The sequence below is a fragment of the Salmo salar genome, chromosome ssa23 (genome assembly GCF_905237065.1).
Source record: "Salmo salar chromosome ssa23, Ssal_v3.1, whole genome shotgun sequence".
Taxonomy (NCBI): Eukaryota; Metazoa; Chordata; class Actinopteri; order Salmoniformes; family Salmonidae; genus Salmo; species Salmo salar.
The window spans coordinates 30,875,900-30,894,944 of NC_059464.1; the positions used below are offsets into that span (position 1 = coordinate 30,875,900).

General features: G+C 48.2%; 1 protein-coding gene across 5 annotated transcripts in view; it reads left to right on the forward strand.

Moving 5' to 3' along the window:
- LOC106584391 (semaphorin-6B) overlaps positions 1 to 19,045 on the forward strand; it is a 134,506-nt gene that overhangs the window by 86,410 nt on the left and 29,051 nt on the right. For 4 of the 5 annotated variants that reach the window (XM_014169655.2, XM_014169649.2, XM_014169651.2 and 1 more), the window contains 7 exons: positions 236 to 453; positions 7,069 to 7,200; positions 8,510 to 8,659; positions 9,467 to 9,646; positions 11,525 to 11,665; positions 13,236 to 13,313; positions 17,209 to 17,267. In XM_014169655.2, coding sequence (XP_014025130.1) covers positions 236 to 453; positions 7,069 to 7,200; positions 8,510 to 8,659; positions 9,467 to 9,646; positions 11,525 to 11,665; positions 13,236 to 13,313; positions 17,209 to 17,267 — 958 coding nt within the window. The remainder of the gene's footprint in view (positions 1 to 235; positions 454 to 7,068; positions 7,201 to 8,509; positions 8,660 to 9,466; positions 9,647 to 11,524; positions 11,666 to 13,235; positions 13,314 to 17,208; positions 17,268 to 19,045) is intronic. The other variant, XM_014169652.2, reaches the window with a different exon arrangement.

Below are 19,045 nucleotides of genomic sequence, written 5' to 3' on the forward strand. Positions count from 1 at the left end.
CGTGGTATATTGGTTATATACCACACCCCCTCGGGCCTTATTGCTTAAATATATATTCATGGGCTCATGAATATGAGCCCATGAATATATCAACCACTAAATCTAATGTGTGAAATATGTGTGCTTTAAACTGTCCCAGCGTGGAAAACTCTGTACATGGTCATTGATATGTAGTTTGGTGCGAGGTCATTGACTGTTCTGTCTGTTCCACGTGCTTGCGTGCATGTGTGTTCAGGTACAGGTGTCTCGGGTGGCGCGGGTGTGTAAGGCGGACCTGGGTGGTTCTCAGAGGGTGTTGGAGAAGCAGTGGACATCGTTCCTGAAGGCCAGACTGAACTGCTCCGTCCCTGGAGACTCCCACTTCTACTTCAACCTGCTCCACTCCACCAGCCCTGTCATCAGGATGCACGACAGGGACATCATCCTGGGAGTCTTCTCCACCCCCACCAACAGGTACACACACACACACACACACACACATACAGACATACAGACACACACACACAGACACACACATACATACAGACATACACACAGACATACAGACACACAGACAGACAGACAGACAGACAGACAGACAGACAGACAGACAGACAGACAGACAGACAGACAGACAGACAGACAGACAGACAGACAGACAGACAGACAGACAGACAGACAGACAGACAGACAGACAGACAGACAGACAGACAGACAGACAGACAGACACACAGACAGACAGACAGACTGACTGACTGACTGACTGACTGACTGACTGACTGACTGACTGACTGACTGACTGACTGACTGACTGACTGACTGACTGACTGACTGATAGACAGGGATGTCCCTGAAAAGAGGGCGATGGTTGGGGTTTATGGGGAAGATACAGTTCTGGATTAGGCACATTTATTTGCCCGCAAGCATTTGCTTTTAGAGAGGCAAAACGTTCTGTTAAATGATTGGAGTGATGAAATGAAAGAAAAAGGTTGTTATTTTGAAGATATTGGAGTGATGCAATAGAAAGAGAAGGAACGAGGGATGCTGCTTGGTAATACAAGGAATAGATGAGGCTGAAGATTTTTGTAGAGAAAGCATAATAAACAGACTGAACAATGCAAGGGAGGAGAGGAAAGGTCCCCTGAGCTGCATTGTGTGTATGTGTCTTATATACTGTATATAATGCAGAAGCGTTGGGCTATCACCTGAGAGATAGTGTGTGTGCTGTGTATACAGAGCAGACTCTAATAGGGAATCGATGCAGGTCTCCCATGCAGAGGAGCCAGCAGGATGTATATCAGCAGAGGAGCCAGCAGGATGTATATCAGCAGAGGAGCCAGCAGGATGTATATCAGCAGAGGAGCCAGCAGGATGTATATCAGCAGAGGAGCCAGCAGGATGTATATCAGCAGAGGAGTCAGCAGGATGTATATCGGCAGAGGAGTCAGCAGGATGTATAGCAGCAGAGGAGCCAGCAGGATGTATATTAGCAGAGGAGCCAGCAGGATGTATATCAGCAGAGGAGTCAGCAGGATGTATATCAGCAGAGGAGTCAGCAGGATGTATATCAGCAGAGGGGTCAGCAGGATGTATATCAGCAGAGGAGCCAGCAGGATGTATATCAGCAGAGGAGCCAGCAGGATGTATGTATATCAGCAGAGGAGCCAGCAGGATGCATATCAGCAGAGGGGTCAGCAGGATGTATATCAGCAGAGGAGCCAGCAGGATGTATATCAGCAGAGGAGCCAGCAGGATGTATATCAGCAGAGGAGCCAGCAGGATGTATGTATATCAGCAGAGGAGCCAGCAGGATGTATATCAGAAGAGGGGTCAGCAGGATGTATATCAGCAGAGGAGCCAGCAGGATGTATATCAGCAGAGGAGCCAGCAGGATGTATGTATATCAGCAGAGGAGCCAGCAGGATGCATATCAGCAGAGGAGTCAGCAGGATGTATATCAGCAGAGGAGCCAGCAGGATGTATATCAGCAGAGGAGTCAGCAGGATGTATATCAGCAGAGGAGCCAGCAGGATGTATATCAGCAGAGGAGCCAGCAGGATGTATATCAGCAGAGGAGTCAGCAGGATGTATATCAGCAAAGGAGCCAGCAGGATGTATATCAGCAGAGGAGTCAGCAGGATGTATATCAGCAGAGGAGCCAGCAGGATGTATATCAGCAGAGGAGTCAGCAGGATGTATATCAGCAGAGGAGTCAGCAGGATGTATATCAGCAGAGGAGCCAGCAGGATGTATATCAGCAGAGGAGCCAGCAGGATGTATATCAGCAGAGGAGCCAGCAGGATGTATATCGGCAGAGGAGCCAGCAGGATGTATATCAGCAGAGGAGTCAGCAGGATGTATATCGGCAGAGGAGTCAGCAGGATGTATAGCAGCAGAGGAGCCAGCAGGATGTATATTAGCAGAGGAGCCAGCAGGATGTATATCAGCAGAGGAGTCAGCAGGATGTATATCAGCAGAGGAGTCAGCAGGATGTATATCAGCAGAGGGGTCAGCAGGATGTATATCAGCAGAGGAGCCAGCAGGATGTATATCAGCAGAGGAGCCAGCAGGATGTATGTATATCAGCAGAGGAGCCAGCAGGATGCATATCAGCAGAGGGGTCAGCAGGATGTATATCAGCAGAGGAGCCAGCAGGATGTATATCAGCAGAGGAGCCAGCAGGATGTATATCAGCAGAGGAGCCAGCAGGATGTATGTATATCAGCAGAGGAGCCAGCAGGATGTATATCAGAAGAGGGGTCAGCAGGATGTATATCAGCAGAGGAGCCAGCAGGATGTATATCAGCAGAGGAGCCAGCAGGATGTATGTATATCAGCAGAGGAGCCAGCAGGATGCATATCAGCAGAGGAGTCAGCAGGATGTATATCAGCAGAGGAGCCAGCAGGATGTATATCAGCAGAGGAGTCAGCAGGATGTATATCAGCAGAGGAGCCAGCAGGATGTATATCAGCAGAGGAGCCAGCAGGATGTATATCAGCAGAGGAGTCAGCAGGATGTATATCAGCAAAGGAGCCAGCAGGATGTATATCAGCAGAGGAGTCAGCAGGATGTATATCAGCAGAGGAGCCAGCAGGATGTATATCAGCAGAGGAGTCAGCAGGATGTATATCAGCAGAGGAGTCAGCAGGATGTATATCAGCAGAGGAGCCAGCAGGATGTATATCAGCAGAGGAGCCAGCAGGATGTATATCAGCAGAGGAGTCAGCAGGATGTATATCAGCAGAGGAGTCAGCAGGATGTATATCAGCAGAGGAGCCAGCAGGATGTATATCAGCAGAGGAGTCAGCAGGATGTATATCAGCAGAGGAGCCAGCAGGATGTATATCAGCAGAGGGGTCAGCAGGATGTATATCAGCAGAGGAGCCAGCAGGATGTATATCAGCAGAGGAGCCAGCAGGATGTATATCAGCAGAGGAGTCAGCAGGATGTATATCAGCAGAGGAGCCAGCAGGATGTATATCAGCAGAGGAGCCAGCAGGATGTATATCAGCAGAGGAGCCAGCAGGATGTATATCAGCAGAGGAGTCAGCAGGATGTATATCAGCAGAGGAGCCAGCAGGATGTATATCAGCAGAGGAGTCAGCAGGATGTATATCAGCAGAGGAGCCAGCAGGATGTATATCAGCAGAGGAGTCAGCAGGATGTATATCAGCAGAGGAGCCAGCAGGATGTATGTATATCAGCAGAGGAGCCAGCAGGATGTATATCAGCAGAGGAGCCAGCAGGATGTATATCAGCAGAGGAGCCAGCAGGATGTATATCAGCAGAGGAGCCAGCAGGATGTATATCAGCAGAGGAGCCAGCAGGATGTATATCAGCAGAGGAGTCAGCAGGACGTATATCAGCAGAGGAGCCAGCAGGATGTATATCAGCAGAGGAGTCAGCAGGACGTATATCAGCAGAGGAGTCAGCAGGATGTATATCAGCAGAGGGCAAATCTCAGCTAATGCCAGCTCTAATAACATCCTCTACTCGTAATGGCTGCTGTTGTGGCAGCCAGGAGAGGAAGAGAAGGAGGGGGGAGAGAAGAGAGGGAGGGGGAGAGAGGGAGGGGAGAGAAGAGAGGGAGAGAAGAGAGAGTGGAGGAAGACACTCTCAAACCCTTTGAAGGACAAGGAAGTCAATAATGGGACACATCTGCAGCTCTACCGCCCGCCACCCTTTAAGAGTTAAAACGGTTTCATCAGCTGCATCTTATCTTTTGGCCGGAGGGCTGGGAGAGGGATGGGAGCGATGTGCCTGCAGAGAGAGATGGATGGTTTGCACAGGGCCAACAATGACTCCCAGATAACATTGTGACCAGCATGTCAGGGAGAGGCCCAGCTGAACACACACTAACACACACTACCCGCCTGGGAACCGCTCCACAGCTATGCTCCATTATAAACAGCTGGAGGCAGAGAGAGAGTGACAGAGAGAGAGAAAGGGGAAAGTTTAAGAGAGAGAGGGGGAAGAGAGAGATAGAGAGGGGTATGCCATAAACCTTCCCAACCACGTGTGGTCCTCTGCACCATACCTTTAAAAGCCTTACCAGACAAATTGCGTGTTTTGGGAACAGCAGGGAAGAGGATTTGATAAATCTGGAGTGTCCATTTTGAGATACTCTATCACCTCCCGCGTGTGCACATGTGCTAACAGTGTGGGAATAGTGGGAAAAGAGCTCTGGTTTAAGAGTTTCCCACCAGCTTCCCTTGATGTTTGCTTGTTATTCTTCAAGTTGTCATACCTACAAACCCACAATAGAGTTTACAGCCCCATGAAACAGCCTGCAGCTGCTCAGGCCTCTATCTCCAATCCTGGTCTATGATGTCAGCGTTAGCTAGCCTAGCAACACAAACGCCAAATCCTCCTGGGTTTCCAGTTATTCAGCGTGTCCACTTCTCCTGGTCCTTTCTGTCTGAGTGGATTAAAGAGAGGCTTGGGTTTCTTCTGAGCACCTGATCCTCCTCACAGCACAGGTCAACCTAACCCCCTGGAACTGCAGGAGGTCAGGGAGCTAGAGGAGTAGGGGAGGCTATGAGAGGAGGATATGAGAGCGCCTCCGAGCCTGCAGGTGAAAGGGAGGGGTGCTTTATATAGCAGCAGGATAGAGAGACACTTTAAGAAGAATCTGTAACATGAAGGTGAGACAAGTCCAGCTAGGCTACGCTTTATGCTAGCCTGGGGCTAGGAATAGGCTTCGTTGTACTAGATTTGGCCTGACCAGATGGTGCCTGGTTCTAGGCTGGAGAAGTTCCCTCAGGGGAAGTGCAGGGCTGTCTGGGGACCCAGCCTCGGAGGAGCCATCAAGAAGACACGGTGTCAGAAGGAGGCGTCTGCAGTTCACAGGGAGCTGTGAGGCTGTGACACCAGGGAGACAGGGTGGGAGTCACACCTGGATACGTCCACCGGGCCCTGGGTTGAGGCAGGAGGAGAATACACACTGGGGTCTTACCAAGTGGTGAGGAAGCAGATGGGAGAAGTAAAGGAAGAGAAAGCAGACAGACATGGACAGAAATGACAAAGAGTTTGATTGTGTGCAGAGAGTGGAGAAAGAGATGGGGAGAGAGTTGGAAAGAGAGATTAAGCCCCAGGTGGAGAGAGAAGAGAGAGCGAAGCCGTAACAAAACATCCTCTCACCTCACCTTGAGCCCTAGACTGAAGAACTCCTTCCAACCCACTAGCCTCCATCAGCCGTCATGCTGTCACTGGAGCTGGGCTATAGAGAGCTGTCAGTCTGCTGGTTAAACTGTGAGGACGTGGTCTGACACAAAGACTGACCACTCCAACAGCCTCCTACAGCACAGAGCTCAGCCTGTACTGCCTGTCAGTCAACCACCAGCTCCACACAGACAGAAATAGAATAAGCATAGTATGAACAGAGAGATCATTTGCATTACCTTTTTATTGGCACAATAAAGCCAGAGGATGTCATGTCATGAGCAAAGATTTGAGCAAATGAGCAATGAGAGAATGAGAAAGAGATCAGAGGAGAAGAGAAACAGAGGATGAAAGAGCAGAGATGAGGGAGGGAGAGGGGATGAGAGAGAACAATAAAGAAATAAAACGGAGAGAGAAGAACAGGACAAAGAAGAGGAAGAAGACGAGTACAGAATACAGAGAGATAGAACTGGAGACAGGGTAGGCTGTCAGACAGGCAGGGAGCCTCGCAGAGCCACTGACCTGCAGAGAGAACAGACATGGGCAGAGAGAAGAGAGAGTGGAGGGCACGCTGTGACCAGTGTACCGCTGGCAGCAGTGTCACATGCCAACATCTGGTGCCTCCTGTGAGAGGCCTGTAGTCAGCCTGAAGCTCTGCTACAGCACACCGGTATGGGGAGCATTCATATTCCCCATACAATGTATGAATAGCAAGCGAGTGGGAGAGAGGTTGACCTGGTCAAATGCTGTATTAGGTTAGCATGGCACCTTGCTGGAAAAAGCCTATGGTTACTCAGCAGAGGTAAAACTCTGACAGCTTACTCAGAGAATCCCTGGAAATCTCTCCACTGGCAGGCCAAGGTGCACAGGGCAGCGCAGAGAGAGACCATATAAGCTCCTCTGTAGGTGTGTGTCACTACTTGACCCTAACACTGGAGTGATGGAGTGTTGGTGTGAGTAGCAAGGTCTCACTCCCTTTCTCTCTACTGTTTTCAAGCTTGCTTTCTCTCTCTCTCTCTCTCTCTCTCTCTGCAGTGCTCTCTCCCTATCTCTCTTTATCTTCCTTTCTGCACCTCTGTAGCTCTCTCTCTTATTCTCTCTCACCCTCACCCTCTCTCTATTTCCCCCCTCTCTCAGGACAGTGTCAGAGCTGGGAAAGGGAGAAGGGAGTGGGTGTGAGGTAGCCGGCAGGCACTGAGTCACTCTTTCAGGTTTACTTTGTGCTGTACAAGAGAAGTACTAAGTCACTCAATATAAGGAAGGTGTTCCTAATGTTTGGTATACTCAGTGTATATTTCACATACCAACTTCATTGTCATACAGGACATAATCTTTATTGTCCATTTCTGTTTTGTCCAGTGCTATCTATCTAACTATCTATCTATCTACCCCTGCCTTATCCATTGTATCTGGTTCTCTCTCTGTAGTATCCCTGGTTCAGCAGTGTGTGCCTTCGACATGGAGCAGCTGGCTGGGGTGTTTGATGGGAGATTCAAGGAGCAAAAGTCACCTGAGTCTATATGGACCCCTGTTCCTGACGAGCTCATTCCCAAACCAAGGTACTGTATCACATAACATAGAGCATTGATCTACTGTATGAGTCTAGTCGTGTAATACTACCGTAATTTCCGGACTATTAAGCGCACCTGAATATAAGCCGCACCCACTGAATTTTTTTAAAATTATTATTTTGAACATAAATAAGCCGCACATGTCTATAAGCCGCAGGTGCCTACCGGTACATTGAAACAAATGAACTTTACACAGGCTTTAACGAAACACGGCTTGTAACAAAAATAAATAGGCTTTAACGAAACACGGCTTGTAGCAAAAATAAATAGGCTTAACGAAACACGGCTTGTAACAAAAAATATAAAATTAGCAGTAAGCTTTAGTTGTCTTTTTGCACTGAGTCAATTCCTCACGCTGCTGTTTCCAACGTCTTATCATCGACTCATTAAGACCAAGCTCCCGTGCAGCAGCTCTATTTCCTTTTCCAACAGCCAGATCAATCGCCTTCAACTTGAAAGCTGCATCATATGCATTTCTCCGTGTCTTTGCCATGATGAGGGTGACAAAATGACTACCGTAATCAGAATGATGGGAAGTTTGAGAGCGCTCGATTTAATCTAAACAGTAAACAAAAAAGTTGTTTGACCTTAACCCGTTCGGCAATTTCATTGGTCTAATGAAAGCTGAAAGCGGGAAAAATCCATATATTAGCCGCGTCATTGTTTAAGCCGCGAGGTTCAAAGCCTGGGAAAAAAGTTGCGGCTTATAGTCCGGAATTTACGGTATGTTAGTTGACTTTCTCACAGTTCAACATTGGTAATGTGAGCTTGTGCCTAAGTACTATGGTACTTTAACCAGCAGTATACCACCCTGCATCCCACTGCTGGCTTGCTTCTGAAACTCAGCAGGGTTGGTCCTGGATGGGAGACCAGATGCTGTTGGAAGTGGTGTTGGAGGGCCAGAAGGAGGCACTCTTTCTTCTGGTCTAAAACAATATATCACAATGCCCCAAGGCAGTGATTGGGGACATTACCCTGTGTAAGGTGCTGTCTTTCAGATGGGAAGTTAAACAGGTGTCCTGACTCTCTGTGGTCACTAAAGATCCCATGGCACTTATTGTAAGAGTAGGGGTGTTAACCCTGGTGTCCTGGCTACATTTCCAATCTGGCCCCTCATACCATCATGGCCACCTAATCATCCCTGCCTTCCAATTGGCTCATTCATCCCCCTCCTCTCCCATGTAACTATTTTCCAGGTCGTTGCTGTAAATGAGAATGTGTTCCCAGTCAACTTACCTGGTAAAATAAATAAATAGAAATATGGGTCAGCCTGTGCTAAGCCCTGTTCCCTCCACAGGCCAGGAGGCTGTGCCATCCAGGGCTCCAGGTTCAACTCATCCAATGGTTTCCCTGATGAGATGTTGAACTTTGTGAAGACCCACCCCTTGATGGATGAGGCTGTGCCCTCACTGGGACAGAGCCCCTGGATTGTCAGGACCATGGTCAGGTGAGGCGCCACTGTTCTCTTATCTCAGATAAGACTCATAAACACAAACATACTGTTCTGTTGCCCTGAGATATAGCTGTAGACTTCTATGGTGTCTTACCATGTCTCAGGGCAAACTGTGTTGAGGGCTTGCTAACAAACTAAAACATGGACCCATGCACCCAGACATCATTTGCATGAACACACAGGCATCAGTCTGTGGGCCGGTGCTCCTTCTGTTTATGGCGGTCACTCGATCCGCTCACTGTGAGGGTTTGCTGCAGGAGGCAAGCAGCTGGGATGCATCAAACCCCACTGGCCACCAGCCGAGCCCGAGCAGGGAGGAGAAAATGAGTGTGACAAGTTGTATGTGGAATATTAAATACCCAGTGGTACATTAACTCATACACACAGGACTCATGTAGTTCAACTACGGTGCTATTGTCTCAAGACAAGTCCATTTATCTGAATGATATTAATGAGTGCTCTTGGTAATTAGTTCTGTATGTAAATGAGATGAATATTTTACTGTGTGAGTCTCATTTAGTTGGTCTGGAGTATCAGTGCAGTATGAGTAGACAGTGAGAGGTATGCAGGTAGGCCCTATTCCAAATTGAGCCCTAGACACTACCCTAAGTAACTTCATGTACGATTTGATAGGATCATTTAAGCTTAATTAAAATTGTAATAGCAGCTGCACTATGCCGTTTGACAGACTAGGTGGAATTAACACCATATTGCTTACTCCAATCCTCTCAGGTCCACACTAGGGGTCAACATGGGATTGGATAGACTGTCTTTATCTCACCACTATATCTGCCTATCCAGGTACCAGCTGAATAAGATGGTGATGGACACAGAGGCTGGCCCCTACCGGAACCGAACGGTGCTCTTCCTGGGCTCCAGCCGGGGGACCATCCTCAAGTTCCTGATCGTCCCCAACTGGGACAACACTGTGTCCGGCGGCAATGTCTTCCTGGAGGAGCTGGAGGGCTTCAACCCTGACAAGTAAGGGTTAACAGGTTACAGACAGTCTCCAATGGGTTTCTTTGTGCGGTATTGTGATGGTCTTCTTAATAATCTCTAAGTGTTTCACTGTAACATATATGTGGGACCGCAGGGGGGATAGGAAGCAGTCTAAGCAGATGGGGTATTAGTTGGTTATTATCTTCCACTGAGCCCAATTAGAAATGTTTAAGCAAGAGTCTCCTAACCAGAGCTACAGCGGCAGTGCTGCTAATTGCGCCCCCTGATCTAGTTGCAGGTAGCCTATTGGTTAGAGTGTTGGGCCAGTAACCAAAAGGTTGCTGGATCAAATCCCTGAGCTGACAAGGTAAAAATCTGTCATCCTGAACCAGGCAGTTAACCCGCTGTTCCCTGGTAGGCTGTCATTGTAAATAAGAATTTGTTCTTAACTGACTTGCCTAGTTAAATAATGAATTTAAAATCTATTCTCTGCTTCAGCTGAGGGGGAGATGGGGCTCATTGTACTGTAGCGGAGCAGCACAAACTTACCCGGCAGGTGAAAGGAGGTTCCAAGCGTAACTTCGCTACCCTTCAAAACAATGCATTCATTTAGGCGTCAGCGCAATGTTCCATTCCACAAACAACTTACATGGGGTGCAGAGGAGTCAGATCACAGGAACAATTAGTTACGGCTGCAGCAGTAGCGGCGATGGTGGCGGTGTATGAGTGTGTTTGGAGGTGATTTGCTGTGCGGTGACGGTTGCGTGACTGTGAGCCTGGTATAGGGGTGTGTGACAAGGCTGGCAGTCTCCCTCATAGCAGGGAGCCAGCTAATCAGGAGACAGGTAATGGAGAAATCAGATCAGCATTCTCCCAGCCTGCCCTTCCTTAACCCCAGACCATCTCTCCTAATGGGTCCAGGGTAGATAGACGGGCCACCGCTACCATCACCGGGGCAACGGGAACACAAGACATCACAGAGAGAGATCCACAAAGCCCAAATTGGTTTGTGATTGGCTGCCATAATGAACCAGGAAATGACGGGGTGGAAATGGAGAGACTAATGGTCCACACTTTCATTATTCTCGCTACCTGTCTCCATTTGATTCTTTCTTACTTTTACTTGTTGCTTGTTCTCTCTCTCTCTCTCTCTCTCTCTATCTATTTCTCTCTCCGTCTCTCTCTCTCGTGCCCCGTCTGTCAGTCTGGTTTCTCACATAGTGGATGTTTGTTGTGAGGTATGACTCACAGCTTGGCTGTACCGTACTGTAATAATAATAATAATAATTTATTACATTTCTGTAAAATCTCAAACCTGTAGTGTGTGATAAATTCCCCCTAATGACTCCTCAGCTCTCAGACATGTTAATTACCATAAGCCCATACATGAGTCCACATATGTATATAGATCGATACAAATTCAGCCCACAAAGGAAGGTGTGTGGAAGATATGGGAGTGCTAAGTGCCAATTAGAGTGTAGCTGGTGGCTTGTTTGATGTCCATCCAACCCTAGACCTCACCCATCAGCCATCAGCACCCTGCATACTAAAGATGACACTGTGACAACCAGGCATTTCCATGCTTCCGAATGCATGTTACTGCTTTTACTGCTATTGTTGTGCTTTTATTTATATACGGGTTTGAGTTATACTGGTTTGAGTTATATTGGTTTGAGTTATGCTGGTTTGAGTTAAACTGGTTTGAGTTAAACTGGTTTGAGTTATACTGGTTTGAGTTAAACTGGTTTGAGTTATACTTCATGAAGCATTAGGTGTGAAGAACTGAGCAGTGAGTGTTGTCTTGGTGTCACGTGTATTGAGATCAAAATGAAATAGAGTAGGGTTCTGTGCAGTCAGAGTGTGATATGGTGTTTGATATTGAGGTGCATTAATACGTTAACTCTACATGTGTGTGTCCAGGTGTGGGGAGGACACTCCGCAGGCAAGGCATCTGTTGTCCCTGACTCTGGACCGGGTGAGCCGCTCTCTGCTGCTGGCCTTCCCCTCTTGTGTGGTCAGGGTCCCTGTGGCACGATGCCAGCTCTACTCACGCTGCATGAAGTAAGTCACACACACACACCTCACACACACCCTACACACACATTACTGTCCTCTGTAGCTCACACACACTTTTCAGCCACATACAGTAGATCTGTCACTTGCCCTAAGCCCCGCCCACTACCGATCATTAAAATCACACCGTTAGTCAGGCCCTAAACCTTCTGCCAACGTTAAAGAAAAGCTACCCTCAGTGCACCTAAATACTTTACCACATCCCCAAGTGCTCTTCAACACATCTGTAAATCCAAAATGCCACAACACAAGTCTTACTTTCTTGCCTTTGGGCCTTGCTGATCCATCACTGAGTCGTATTGCCTTGATGCCAGCAGTCTCCAGACCTAGTGAGGTGTGACATACAGTAAACCATATTTCACATTTGTAATGTGTTCACTGAACCCGGGGACTCATACATGTCTGTAATGTGTTCACTGAACCTGGGGACTCATACATGTCTGTAATGTGTTCACTGAACCTGGGGACTCATACATGTCTGTAATGTGTTCACTGAACCTGGGGACTCATACATGTCTGTAATGTGTTCACTGAACCTGGGGACTCATACATGTCTGTAATGTGTTCACTGAACCTGGGGACTCATACATGTCTGTAATGTGTTCACTGAACCCGGGGACTCATACATGTCTGTAATGTGTTCACTGAACCTGGGGACTCATACATGTCTGTAATGTGTTCACTGAACCTGGGGACTCATACATGTCTGTAATGTGTTCACTGAACCCGGGGACTCATACATGTCTGTAATGTGTTCACTGAACCCGGGGACTCATACATGTCTGTAATGTGTTCACTGAACCCGGGGACTCATACATGTCTGTAATGTGTTCACTGAACCTGGGGACTCATACATGTCTGTAATGTGTTCACTGAACCCGGGGACTCATACATGTCTGTAATGTGTTCACTGAACCCGGGGACTCATACATGTCTGTAATGTGTTCACTGAACCTGGGGACTCATACATGTCTGTAATGTGTTCACTGAACCCGGGGACTCATACATGTCTGTAATGTGTTCACTGAACCTGGGGACTCATACATGTCTGTAATGTGTTCACTGAACCTGGGGACTCATACATGTCTGTAATGTGTTCACTGAACCTGGGGACTCATACATGTCTGTAATGTGTTCACTGAACCTGGGGACTCATACATGTCTGTAATGTGTTCACTGAACCTGGGGACTCATACATGTCTGTAATGTGTTTACTGAACCCGGGGACTCATACATGTCTGTAATGTGTTCACTGAACCTGGGGACTCATACATGTCTGTAATGTGTTTACTGAACCTGGGGACTCATACATGTCTGTAATGTGTTCACTGAACCCGGGGACTCATACATGTCTGTAATGTGTTCACTGAACCTGGGGACTCATACATGTCTGTAATGTGTTCACTGAACCTGGGGACTCATACATGTCTGTAATGTGTTCACTGAACCCGGGGACTCATACGTCTGTAATCCAGTGCACATTTGGAATGGATCCATGATGTCTGTGTGCCCTGGGTGGTGCATCACTAAAGACCGTGTTTACTCTGTTTATCTCCAGGAACTGCATCGCCTCCAGGGACCCCTACTGTGGCTGGACCAGGGGAAGCACCTGCTCTTTCCTCAGGCCCGGGACAAGGTGAGGTGCTGGGGGTGACAAGGGCACTGCTCTGGCCTCTGTCTGTCTCTCTGTCTGTTCCCTGTCTGCTATGGACCTGCCCCGTGTCTCGCTGGTACTTTTGTACTCTGTTTTGTTTCTTTCAGGTCTCTGTCTAGCCTCTGTCTGGTCTCTGTCTGGTCTCTGTTTGGACTCTGTCTGGTCTCTGTTTGGTCTCTGTCTGGTCTCTGTTTGGTCTCTGTCTGGTCTCTGTTTGGTCTCTGTTTGGTCTCTGTCTGGTCTCTGTTTGGTCTCTGTTTGGTCTCTGTCTGGTCTCTGTTTGGTCTCTGTTTGGTCTCTGTCTGGTCTCTGTTTGGCCTCTGTTTGGTCTCTGTCTGGTCTCTGTTTGGCCTCTGTCTGGCCTCTGTCTGGTCTCTGTCTGGTCTCTGTCTGGTCTCTATCTGGTCTCTGTTTGGTGTCTGTCTGCTCTCCGTCTTGTCTGTACCTGCTCTCTGTCTGGTCTGTACCTGCTGGACCACCTGGGTTGCTGTAACACTCTTTATTGGTACTTAATGAGTTAGGCTTAGGTTCTGACAGAGCCTACAGTTTATAAGCCTGCAGCACAAGCTGTCACTGCACAAACATGCCCTCATTTAGTTTTACTATCCTGTCAGAGCGAGCTGTGTTCATTCATTCATTCATTCATTCATTCATTCATTCATTCATTCATTCATCTATGATGTCTGCTATTGCCGTTGTGTGTTCACAACAATGCTGCATTTTCAATACAGCTTAATATCCAGAGCTGGGTGTACGTCTTTGTCAGGGTTGTGTTGGTCTTGTGCTCCTGCCACAGGAAGATTCCTGCCTGTTTTGGCAGCTCACCTCTTGTTCTGGTCTGTAAACCCTCCCCACTCCCCCACCGCTTCCTCCCCACTCCCCCACTGCTCCCTCCCCACTCCCCCACCGCTCCCCCCCGCTCCTCCCCACTCCCCCACTGCTCCCTTCCCGCTCCCTCCCCACTCCCCCCCCCTCTCCCTCCCCACTCCCCCACCGCTCTCCCCCGCTCCCTCCCCACTCCCCCACTGCTCCCTCCCCTATCCCCCACCGCTCCCCCGCTCCCTCCCCACTCCCCCCCTCTCCCTCCCCACTCCCCCACCGCTCTCCCCCGCTCCCTCCCCACTCCCCCACTGCTCCCTCCCCTATCCCCCACCGCTCCCCCCGCTCCCTCCCCACTCCCCCCCTCCGCTCCCCCACTGCTCCCTCCCCACTCCCCCACTGCTCCCTCCCCTATCCCCCACCGCTCCCCCGCTCCCTCCCCACTCCCCAACCGCTCCCTCCCCACTCCCCCACCGCTCCCTCCCCACTCCCTCCCCACTCCCCCACCGCTCCCTCCCCAGTCCCTCCCCACTCCCCCCTCCCTCCCCTATCCCCCACCCCTCCTCCCGCTCCCTCCCCACTCCCCCACCGCTCCCTCCCCAGTCCCTCCCCACTCCCCCCTCCCTCCCCTATCCCCCACCCCTCCTCCCGCTCCCTTCCCACTCCCCCACCGCTCCCTCCCCACTCCCCCACCGCTCCCTCCCCAGTCCCTCCCCACTCCCCCCTCCCTCCCCTATCCCCCACCCCTCCTCCCGCTCCCTCCCCACTCCCCCACTGCTCCCTCCCCTATCCCCCACCGCTTGCCCGCTCCCTCCCCACTCCCCAACCGCTCCCTCCCCACTCCCCCACCGCTCCCTCCCCAGTCCCTCCCCACTCCCCCACCGCTCCCCCTCCCCACTCCCTCCCCGCTCCCCACCACTCCCTCCCACTCCCCCACCGCTCCCTCCCCGCTCCCCCACTGCTCCCTACCCGATCCCCCCACCGCTCCCTCCGCTCCCTCACTGCTCCCCCCGCTCCCTACCCAATCCCCCACCGCTCCCCCACCACTTCCCCACCGCTCCCCCACCACTTCCCCTCACGTCCACCCAGCCCAGTGAAATAAAATCTCTCTTTAGAGAGGCTGCTTATTGATTTATGTGTGCAAACAGGTACAGTGCCAGCAGTATCAGACAACAGAGCCTTAAAGAGCACCTTACAGCCTCACCGTTATACAGTTAAGGCTCTGTGTTGTTTCTGATTTGATTTAGCAAGGGCGGTCAACTTGCCCATCGATCCTGTATCGAGTGATGCGCCAGTTCCAGTTTGAGGATGAATTCCATTTGGAAAAGTCAAAACAATGCTGGGCAATGAAGAAACTCTCAGTAGTTTGCAGTATAAGACTGTAATAGGGACTATAACATGGTCTGTAACATGGACTATAACATGGACTGTAACATGTACTATAATATAATATAATACTGTAACATGGACTGTAACATGTACTATAATATAATATAATACTGTAACATGGACTGTAACATGGACTATACTATAATATAATATAAGGCTGTAACATGGACTGTAACATGGACTGTAACATGTACTATAATATAATATAATACTGTAACATGGACTGTAACATGTACTATAATATAATATAATACTGTAACATGGACTGTAACATGGACTATACTATAATATAATATAAGACTGTAACATGGACTGTAACATGGACTATACTATAATATAATATAAGACTGTAACATGGACTGTAACATGGACTGTAACATGGACTGTAACATGTACTATAATATAATACTGTAACATGGACTGTAACATGTACTATAATATAATATAATACTGTAACATGGACTGTAACATGGACTATACTATAATATAATATAAGACTGTAACATGGACTGTAACATGTACTATAATATAATATAATACTGTAACATGGACTGTAACATGTACTATAATATAATATAATACTGTAACATGGACTGTAACATGGACTATACTATAATATAATATAAGACTGTAACGTGGACTATATTGAAAGAAAGATAATTAAGTTCCTTACTGATTAGTTTATGTGTTGATATTGTTTTATTACTTTAGGTGTTTTGTGCCTGTTTATTAGACTTTACATTCATATTGCTCAGTTATAGCTTTACCGGTAATCTGGCCTCCTGTAGACAATTTGTCCTTAAACTAATTAGCATTTTCTCAGCTGAAGGTATTGTTACAAAACATTGCCATCCTACCCATCTACTCTAAAGATTACAGCCTGCAGCCTGCATTTAGCCAACACAATATACCCTATCTGGGTGAGCAATACATTCACAATTACTGTAGCCTCCAACCACTTCAGTGTAAACTAACTTTTCAAAGTCACTCTCGGGCATTAAAACACTCAGTTGGCCTGCTTGTTGTCTGGGCCTTTTTAACTAATTGCAGATCGTAGAGCAGGAGACACATCCCAGTGAGCTGTCTGTGGCTGTTGCTGTGCAGCCTGCCCTCTAGCCCTGGGCACTTTCCATGTTTAAATTACATAATTGGACGGGGGCCATTTTGAAGTCAAACTGCAGCCATTTCTCCTCGTTAGAGGGCCTTTATGGTATACATTCACTAGATTAAAATAACTAGCTGATGTTTCTCTGGATATGGGCCATGGCTAAGAGTGGCCTGCTCTCTCCAGGGGACTAGAATGCACCTGGTCTGGTCTCACTGCCGCTGGAACTCACTGGTTTCATTTCCTTTTTATATTGTCGCTTCATCATATAATGACAGAGCTCCCTTTAGTTTTCCAAGGTCTCATATTACCAAAGTAGAAATGGTAAATTGTTTTTAAAGTACGAGGGGAAAGAGCAAATCCAGACGTGCTTTCAGAGGTGGGGGTATACTGTACAGTATTAGTACTATCAACTTCACACTAAAAACTCTTCCTGTCCTTTCTGGTACATTTCATAGTGTTTTGTTTACCAGAGAAAAGCAGAAAGTTCTGTCAGACCAAAGCAGTTACACTATGTATTGTTTGTGTCCGTTGATAAATGACTGCGTCTTTCCGCTCATCCAGACTGCCGTTTGAGCAAGACGTAGAACATGGCAACGTGTCCCACTTGGGCGACTGTGACGGTAAGATACATTTTTCTTTCTGTTTATTTCCATCCTCTCAACCTGTGTTGAGAAGTATTAGTGTTGATTCTGTGTTCCTTACGGAATGCCTTCTCTAGGGTAGAACATCATACACTACTGCTGCCTAGATCCATATCATCACTGCCATGTTGAAATCCCCATGTCTGTTTTACCCATCTTTGTTCTCCTCCCTGTTTTCTCTATCTTTTGGCAATGTTTAGAATCTTTCCTTTTTTTCTCTTCCCTAGCTTTGCTTAATTTTTTTCAACTTCTGGCTAATTATTATGCATCTCTGAGAAGACTCGCCTTGATTTTTTCCCTAGTTGTGTTCTGTTATGAAAATGAAGGGGGTACAGCAAAGCGATTCCTCAGAGAGAAATCTCCTCGACTCCCTTGGCTCTTTTGATCCCACCGCTAATTCTGATGAGACGTGTGTGCTATTACTGCTCCCCCTCTTCAAGTTCTCAGAGTTCATCTGCCATGCACCTCGAGAGCCACTCAGATAAATAGTACATAACGGTCACACACGGGCCTCTAATCCTGCATCAGAGGGGCTGTTTGAAGCTGCTCTCCCACCCCCGGACCCCTCTGGGTCCTGCTTTTTTTCTGTCTACGGGTGCTGGGCCAGTGGCTTGTCACTCTTCCTCTAGGCTTACTTGACCCTGTGTGGTCAGAAGAGATGAATATTAACCTCAGCTCCGGATGTGGCCAGGATTCTCCAATCTGAGCTGTCTTTGATAACGGTTCTGATACTGACATGACAAACGTGTGGTGGCCCTGACGTCTGCTGACAGAGGTGCTGTGCTGTTGGTTGTCTCAAGATGAATGGTGCTCCGTAGCCCTGCGTACGCTTGCCAAAAGGGTGCGCCAGAATCAGTCTATCAGTTGCCAGAATCATTAGGCACTGTGTCTTAGATAGTGATGAACTTGTGCTTCAATTTCCTCCTCCTATTGATGCTAAATCCGTTTTTACAGCACATAGTTCCCCCAGTGTACTGTACATCGCTCACATGGTCTACACAGATCTCTGTATCTTTATATCTATCAATAGACAAGACAGTCTGTGGAAGACAAAAAACTGTAGAAAAGAGACCAGTTATGACATTTCATCATTCATAGTGTTACTGTTTGAAACCTGTGAAGTATCGTCTTCATTCTCACACACACACACACACACACACACACACACACACACACACACACACACACACACACACACACACACACACACACACACACACACACACACACACACACACACACACACACACACACACACACACACACACACACACACACACACACACACACACACACACACACACAGAGAAGGCAGGTGTGAGTCTCCAAAGCTCTGAGGTAGATTAGACAGAAGGATATCAGTCCATATCTCTCTATCTGACATCTGTCTGAGTCTGTAGCAGGCAGATAGAAAAGAGCCTGCCGTGCTCCATCCATCTATCTATGGGTTAATGCAGCATTCATCACCATCTCCCTCTTTCTCTCTCTCCCTGAGTGAGGGAGCGTAGCCGGGCTCTGTGGTGCCCCCACTGCACACACACAGCGCCGGGCTAGGGCCTACCGAGCTGAAACCACAGCCAAGCTCCAGTCAGACCCCCACCCCCTTTTCGGCGCCCCACAGAGGAAGATGGATGGACGGCCCTGCTAACAGCCCATCTTACTGCCTGTCCTTCTCCTTAGCCAGAGAAAAGTACCCCTGGAATGAGAGGAGGGGGAATCGATTTTCATCTTCTCTTTGGCTCGATCTGAGTCTAATA